At 34.0% G+C, this 8,461-nt stretch overlaps 1 protein-coding gene across 1 annotated transcript; it reads right to left on the bottom strand.

Moving 5' to 3' along the window:
• Positions 1-2,850: 2,850 nt before the first annotated feature.
• On the bottom strand, positions 2,851-3,900 carry LOC113862240. Its single transcript, XM_027495339.1, has 3 exons — positions 3,756-3,900; positions 2,962-3,704; positions 2,851-2,880 (listed from the first exon to the last, which is right to left on the bottom strand). Exons 1-3 carry the CDS (start codon positions 3,898-3,900, stop codon positions 2,851-2,853), a joined length of 918 nt encoding a protein of 305 aa, XP_027351140.1.
• Between the last annotated feature and the right edge of the window lie 4,561 nt (positions 3,901-8,461).

Here is an 8,461-nt window from a genome sequence, read left to right as displayed (position 1 = left end):
GTTCAATAATTTTTTTTCGATTTTTTTTAATAATTTTTTATCATGACTTTTTAGAATAATTTTTTAAACTTATTTTAATAAATTTTATTATCAAATTTATAAAACAAATCATCACTTAAAAAAAAAACTCTTTGAACAAGTGTTTAGTGAAAATGTGTTGAATTTCCAAACGAATCCTTATGATGTGATTTGGTGCATATTTGTTTTGGAGAAGAACGAATTCTTATACTTTTAATGAACAATGCATGTTTTAATAAAATAAAGAGTTAAATCAGGACCCTTATATCTGAAGTAAAATTCCAAACTACTCCTTAGGACATTATAAGTTGAACATTTTAGTCTTTTTTTTTTATTATTATTCATTAGTTTTTTATTTTGTAGAATATTAATTATTTTAATTTTTAGTTTAAAAGTGCAGTAAAATAAAATAGAAAAACTGAAAAAAATAGTGTTTTATAAAACCAATGATTAATAAAAAAATTATAAAACATCAAGAATTAAAATGTTTAATTTATATAATTTGAAGGACCAATTTAAAAATTTGTTCTTAAATAAACTCTTCCATTTTTTTTGTTTAATGAATATAGCTGCCAGGGGAAAAAGGTAGAAAACAACAACTATTGTAGCTGCTGATATTTGGCTACAAGTATGGTTATATTAATTGATGGCTGCAAAGTTGGAAGACATTAAGCATAAGAAGCGGAGATTGATGATGAATCAGAAACTTGATAACTATAGAGGATATTTTTGTATTCATAAGATGATGCCTACCAGTCCTTGCCAGTGTTTCAGCTCTTCACTACTGTGTTCCCATTTTGAACCACCAAAAACAAAAGTTGGTTGTGTACTCAATAATCATGGGTAGGGTAGGGAAGGTTTGCGTGTCAAGTTTGAATTCTCATGCTTATACTTTTTATTGTCGTCACATCAATTTTTTTAGAACAGTGCATTATTACTGAGCGAAATCATACAAACCATGTCACAGTTTTATTAAAAGTCGTCTAATATTTTTAATGATCTATGTAAAAACTTGACCAACTTGATTGGTTCAACTGGTGAACTGATTAGGTAATTGGTGAATAATTCATCGAATTGTCGAAAATTCTATTGCATTTTCAATCATCTGTACATAAGAACTTGATTGAACCGATTGGTTCAATTGGTAAATTGACTGGGTAATCAGTTGGAGTAGCTAATCAAACCTGTTGGGCTATGAATCGACGTAAATTGGCCTTAAGTAAGGTTAAATCAGTGGAAATTGATGCAATTTTAGTGGTGGGACTGATTTTAAAAAAGTTTAATATAATAAATGTCGTTGGCTACTTAAAGTTATAGCAACCATTATGCTACATTTATTATTACATTTTCACTCGACCTCTTGCGTGTGTATGTATATATTCGTTTTGACAAGTAATTCAATATCTCAGCCAAGTTAACAATCGGAGTGAGTTTAATAATATTACATCAATGTATCTTTTCTGGGGTTTAATAATATGTATCTTTTTCGGTAATGTTGGTTATTAGAGAAATATAATTAAAAAATTAGAGTAATTGTTGAATAGAATAAAATAGTATGAAATTAATAAAATTTTCACTTTTACTAATTTAAGAATAAAAAATCATTGTTGAATATATGCTTGGTTCAAGTATATATTAATAATATTTCAAAAAAATGTATTTTTGAACACTCCCTGAAGTATCTTATTAAAAAACAATTATCTTTTCGGAAATAATTCATTTACAAAATTTCTTATTTAGATAATATTTAATCTTAGTAATTTGAAAATATGTTATGCCAATCTTTATTGTCACAGAATCTGAAGTTCAAAGATGGAAGTAGAAACTTGGACTAATAGTACTCGAGGAAACTTGAATTTGTAAGCTGTTATGACGTGTGTTTATGAACGTAAAATTAACGCAAAAGTTAGAACTAATAATATATATATGCATTCTTCTACTGTGAAGCTAAATTGTGCCCGTGTCCTGTTACAGTGTCTTAATATAACAATAAGAAAACCTTATTTCATTTGATAGATACATGAATCAATGAATCAAACGATATTGCTAATTTTGTGAAAAACAAAATTCTTAAAATTAAGAATACCTCCATTAGAGACCATTTTTTGTAAGTTGAACCTTCCGATTCATCGCCGTAGAATGTTATCAACGATGGATGACGGCTCATAGCAAAAACTTAAAAAATTGTTATAAAGTTATAGTGGTTGTCGTGACAGATTATGGTAGATTTATCTTCAATTTCTTTTGACATCTCTTCATCTTCTAATTCTTCATCATAATCTTTAAGAATCATTTTATCATTTCTTTTTGTTGTTAAACATATTTTGATCTTAGAAACTTTTACAGTTTTGATAGTGATTCCACTTGATGGACTCTTTCTTTTCTTAGAATGATACCTAGTGTATGTTACAGGTTCTCCAATTCTAGAAACTTCATAAACAATTATCCAATTTAAAGTGTTATCACCATAAAAAACTAAGTCATTTTCAGCATTACCATCCATTTCTCCAACCAATCACTCATTACACTCGTCAATATCATTGAGTGTAATTAGATCAATTACATCTTTAAGATTGTAATGTTCTTTGAGTTGTTGGTTATATTTTACATAAATCAAGTCATGTAATTTTCCTAGTCCTCTTCTTTGAATGAATTTGCAACGTGAGTTTAATTAAAAAAATATTAATTAGTTTTTTTTCTAATTTCTAAGAAAAAGTAATAGACTTAAGAAATAAGAAATTATTTCCTCAAAAACACTCCAGTTGCATTCACATTCGGATGCACTACATGTCAAGCTCAAAATTTTGATAGCTAGTTGCTGCAGATGTGGAGCTAAATGTCTATATATTCTCCACTATTAAGCTATAAAATGAAAGATAAATTATGACTTTAAAGATGAATTATAACCTGAAAATTAAAATGTTGAAGATTTTGATGAATTACCAAAAGTAATACTTTTCTTTGTGATTTTGCAAAGTCGGACCCAAAGGGACCACCGCCACTCTTATAAATTGGTGATTCAAGTAGTATGTTTTGTTGCACATCCCGACTTGGCACCAACCTCTTGATACAATCATACAACCCATTTGTACCTTCCAAATCAAATTCTATTTGAGGGTTGTCATAATATAACTTTAAGTTCAAAATGTGACCAGCTGCATGTAATAGACGGTGAAGCTGACAAGTCCATCTATTATCGATGATTGCAAACACATCTTTGTATTTGCTTTTATTATTTTTGAATGACTTCATAATAGCTTCTTTACCTTTCTCCATTGCTTCATAAATATATCTCATGGCTGGTCTTCTTTCCCCATCAACCAAATGTAATACCCGAACAAGAGTAGTCATGATTTTCAAAGTATATACCACATTATTCCAAAATACAGGATTTAATAGAATTTTTGTTTCTTGCTTCTCTTTAACTTCCTTTGACAACTTGTTTTTACACCACTCTTCAGAAGTAAACATCTTTCTAAGATTTGCTTTTTCTTGATGAAGCTTTTCTAATGATAGAAAAGAAGTTGCAAATCTAGTAACTGCATCTTGTTTGTAAAATTTCTCAACAAAGTCAAGGTACTTGAATGACTGTAGATAAAGCCAACAATAGAATATTTCCCTTTGAATTGTCTCCTTTATCAAGAGAAGCTTTCTAATATCTTCAAGCATAAGATCTGTGTAATGAGCTGCACAAGGAGTCCAATAAAGATGTTATCTTTTTGCTTTCAACATCTTACCAGCCAAAATATAATTGTTCCCATTATTCGTTATGACTTGCACAACTTTATCTTCTCCAATCTCCTCCATAAGAGTATCAAGCATCTCAAATAAATTTTTATCATTCTTCACAAAATTAGATCTATCAATGGACCTCATAAACATAGTCCCAGCAGGAGAGTTGACCAAGAAATTAATCAAACATCTTTACTTTCGATTAGTCCATGCATCTGATATGATAGAACAATCATGTTTGCTCTATTGCTCCTTATGATCTTTCATCAAAGAATCAATATATTCTAACTCTTTCTTAAAAAAGTGAAACTCATATATCATGATATAACTTGGAGCCAGTAAATTTAGACCAAAGGCACTAACAGCTGTAAGCAATTCTTGAAAGCTCTTCAGTTTAACAAGGTTAAAGGAAAGGCTAGCTTGATACCAAAATCAAGCTATGCATTGATGGATCCTTGCCTTGACTTCTTTGTCACATTGTTTTCTTATATTTGTTTGTCTCAATTTTTACTTTTTTCTTTTTCTCAATGTCACTTTCTGGCTTTCTAACAAACAAGTCCATTGGCCCTTTCTAATTTCCAATGACAACGCTACGGGTTTGTGTGACGCCTAAAAATAGAGAGATTTTTTTTTTAAACAGGAGAAGCGGAAAGATAAACACATTCTTTGAACTCACATCTAGCATATCATATTTCTGCTTAAAGGTTTATGGCCTTAAAATATAATAACAAAACCAAAGTAGAACAACAACAATACTCCATCATAACTGAATAACTTCATGCAATAGATAGGGAAATAGTTAGTAACAATCTCAGAGTACTACAACCTGATAAGGTAAAATGACATAATTAAAGTGCATAAAATTAACATAGTTCAGAGATACATGGAATGAAACAGACTGACTCCCTAAGAGCAGTTCCCTAAGAAACAACAACAGACAAACTATCCCAATCAGTCGAGAGGAGAATAATCCTCCATAGGATCAGACTCCTCAGAAGAGGTGGGGGAAAGGTATAGGTGCGAGCAAAGGTCTAGCACTGGGGCTACGAGGGTCAACACAAGTGGGTGAGAGTGAGGCGGATAGAGCGGGATAAGGTAGCTGTGTGTCTCCAGGAGGAATAGAGAAAACAATCTCAATAGGACCTTCAGTCACGTACTCAGTAATCCATGAACCTCCACTATATCGTCCCTGAAGGGTGTAGGCACGACCACGGAAAATGCTCTGCTGGGCCGCGGTGTCGAACACCCACATGTCTTCCTCAGAGGGAAGGACCAGTACTCTCGTCCCGTTCCTGGCCATCTATAATGCATGGAAAGTAAAACAGAGACAATACAGCCAAGGGGTGAGTTCTCCAAACACGATTTAACATATAGTTGCCATACCCCAAGGAAGGTGGCGTTTCAGACACAAGCATATCAATTACTACAAGGCATAACAATTAATACATTCCACCATCATCATGAGATATACATAGAATATGGTAACAATCATTAGCATGCAAGAGCAATTTCACAGTAAAAAACAATCCACTGCCTACTAATGATGCTCATGATGCATGGATGCAATCCCTACCCTCATCATACATCTCTAAAATTTCTTTTTTCTATGCACATGGTATGCATGGGGATCCCTTACTCTACTGCTAGCGACTTGCCCAGCTTTTAGTGTAGAGTTAACAATTTCATATCCAAGTCGTGTGGCGATCAGAGGACTCCATTCCCTGCATCACAATTTGCACAGAAAACATTTATTTCATTATTCCAAAAACACCCAAAACTGGTGCTGGCCCCAAACTGGGTCTCTTCGGGAGTGGACCTCAACGACCCTAGGATGTGGAGTTCTTGTCGGGCTTGGCTAAGGCTTGCAAGTAAGGTCATGACCCGGCCACAGAGAGCTCTACTGCGCCATCTAGGTCGACCGTTCCCCCTTTTGCCACCCCCGTAGGTCTACTCGGGACCGAACCTCCAATACCTACAGCTGTGCCTCTGTTGTGCCATCAAGTCGTTCAAGAAAATGATATAATGCATGAAACATTTTTTTATGTTCACAGTTCCCATAAGCAGACAAGGCACATTCCATCATCTTATAATCTTTACCATCCAAGTTTCATGAAGTCACACCATCCAAGCACAAGTTTTACCATCCTTCATCGTTAAAAACTAAAGGTGATTACAGTTTAAAGCCATGTCAATCACATTTTTCCAGCACTTATACATAACCATATTCAGAACTTTCCTAACTTCAAAGCTTGGCCAAATTAAAACATACACTTTTTTTTCTCACGAGGTCAATCACTCAAACTCACAAGCAACAACAATCATTCAACCAATTAAATTCAGCATGGGTTCAATCAATTAATTCAAGGTAAAATGCTTCCAATCTCTTTGGTTATACCTAGATAAAACAAGACATCAAGGCGCGAAAACACTAATCTTTTCCCTAAGAGTTAAATCTGTCCAGCACTCACGTTTATTATTTTACTTAAGTTTTCTAACATACTAAAGTAGGAAAATCAACATACAAAGACTCTAACTCATTGTCCAAGTTTCATGATTTTATTTTATAAGAAATCAAGCTTTTAGGGACACAAGACCGAGGCGTATACAAGGGTTCTCCTTTCAAAAATTCGGTTGTTAAACACTTTAGTTTACACATTCGTCAAGGTTCAATCCAAGCATGACATCTCCAAATAATTTGCATCACTTATTGTCAAAACCGAAAATCATTCAAGTTTATTGGTCCTTTCTTTTTACAAGGTTAATGTCCATGGTGCATTCTCATGCTCCCAATTTATTTTAAAGTTCTAAAATACGAAATCCTTGCCTTTTTCCTCAAAATGTTCAAAACTGTCCAACCTTATGAACCTCCTTATTACTTCCTTCTTTTTCAATCATCACACCACTAAATCAGGGGAAATTTTTGTGCAAAAACAAGGTTTCATCATCTAAGTGCAGTACATCAAATTTCCTAAGGGATGTCCAAACTTTCAAGAGTGAAACCGAAATACACAGGGCTGAAATTAACATGCAATGATGCAAAATTAACGTGTAAATCTGTGGTTTCTTGATTCCAAGGGTCAATCAATATTTGAACAAGAGATCAAGTCAAAAGGTATACAAATCCGAGACATGCAAATGGAAAGAAACCACACGCACACATCAATGGTTCAGACTTTTAAGAGTGAATTCGTTAAGAGAAAGGTTCACATGTTTTTTTTTGAGAACTTAGCATGCAAATTTAGATTTGGGGTATATTCAACATGCAGTCCAATGTATAAACATGCACACTTCAAAGTCTCAACCTTTTTGTGAATCAAGTTGATTAAGAAAAAGTCCACTCTTTTTTTTTTCTTTTTTCTTTAGGGGCTGGCCGAGACATGTAAATGGGAAGATAACACACTCTTTGAAGGGATTCAACATGCAAAATCAGATTCAAGTCACTTCCACATGCAGTCCAAAATACAAGAGTTTATCAAGGAAAAACAAGCAAGAACATCAAATTGCAACATGCAAAATCAAGCAAGGTGAGAACTCCCCCTTGCCTTTGATTTTTGGACGTGAGATTGAAGAGAGAAGGGCTGGAAATGGTTGATCTTCAAGGGAAGCTTGCTGGACCAAAAAAACAGTGGCAAGATTCTTCAAGTTCTCCCTCTAAAGTGGGTTCCTTCAACACGAAAATTAGAAAGAAAGGTGGAGGAAGGTGCTATGGTGTTCGGCTCCCCCAAATCAAGGAAGTAAAGATGAGAAATGGCTTACCTTTTGGTGTTGTGGTCTCGGTTTGAAGAAAGCAAGCAAGGAACACGGTGAGTGCTTGGAGTCTCTCGGTTTTGGCCTTGAAAAGTTGAGAGAATGTGAGATTTTTGGGGAGGGGAGGTCTCAGTTTGAAGAGATGATGGAGAGAATGAGAAAGTGGAAGGGTTTCAAGAGAGAGTGTGAGATAGTTTCTTGGTTTGGTGCAGCAAAAATGCAAATTCAGACCAAGTGTCCCCTTTTGCATGAAAGGTGAAAATGAAATGGCCAAGGGAATGGATTCACGGCCCTAGGCTCCTTGGATAAGGTTCTAAGGCTTCCAATTTTGCAATTGGCCAATTGAAGTAAAAGGATTGTTGCATGAAAAGGGGCTCACGGTTTTTTTTTTTTTTTCTGTGCACGAATAGTGAATTTTAGAAAGGCTTGCAAGTAACACTTAGTGTATTTTGATAAGCAAGCTGCATGGAATGGTCTAGGCTGCATGCACACGGTTTTTGGTGAGGCAAGTTCCAAGAATCGGCACAAAGTATCAAGGCTTAAAGCTTTGGACAGCATGCATGCAAAATAATTGGCCAACGAGGAATTTGACGCGACTTGGTTGACATTTGAAAGGACATTTGACATGGTGGCAATTTCAAGGAAATCATGTTGGAATTTGTAAGACAAGACAAGAAAGTTCCGAAGTGACTTGGTCTACGAATCAGGGAACAAGATCCATTGCATGCAATCTTAGTGGCCAAACTAGATTTTTGGGATCTTCAAGGGAATGATTACTAGATCTCGTGAAATTTTGTGCAAAATTATGACGGCTAAGTAATCATTGAAAATCCATAGTAATGATTACCAAATCTCACGCTTTTCGAAAAAGATAATTATGATAAATATATTTATTAATTAATTATTATTATTATTATTATTTTTAATAATTCAAATAGAACGAAAATATACTTTCTGGACAGAA

Source organism: Abrus precatorius, unplaced genomic scaffold (genome assembly GCF_003935025.1).
Source record: "Abrus precatorius isolate BTA unplaced genomic scaffold, Abrus_2018 Scaffold3, whole genome shotgun sequence".
Classification (NCBI taxonomy): domain Eukaryota; kingdom Viridiplantae; phylum Streptophyta; class Magnoliopsida; order Fabales; family Fabaceae; genus Abrus; species Abrus precatorius.
Note: the sequence above shows the minus strand (reverse complement) of the source record. Positions and strands in the feature narration are given on the sequence as shown.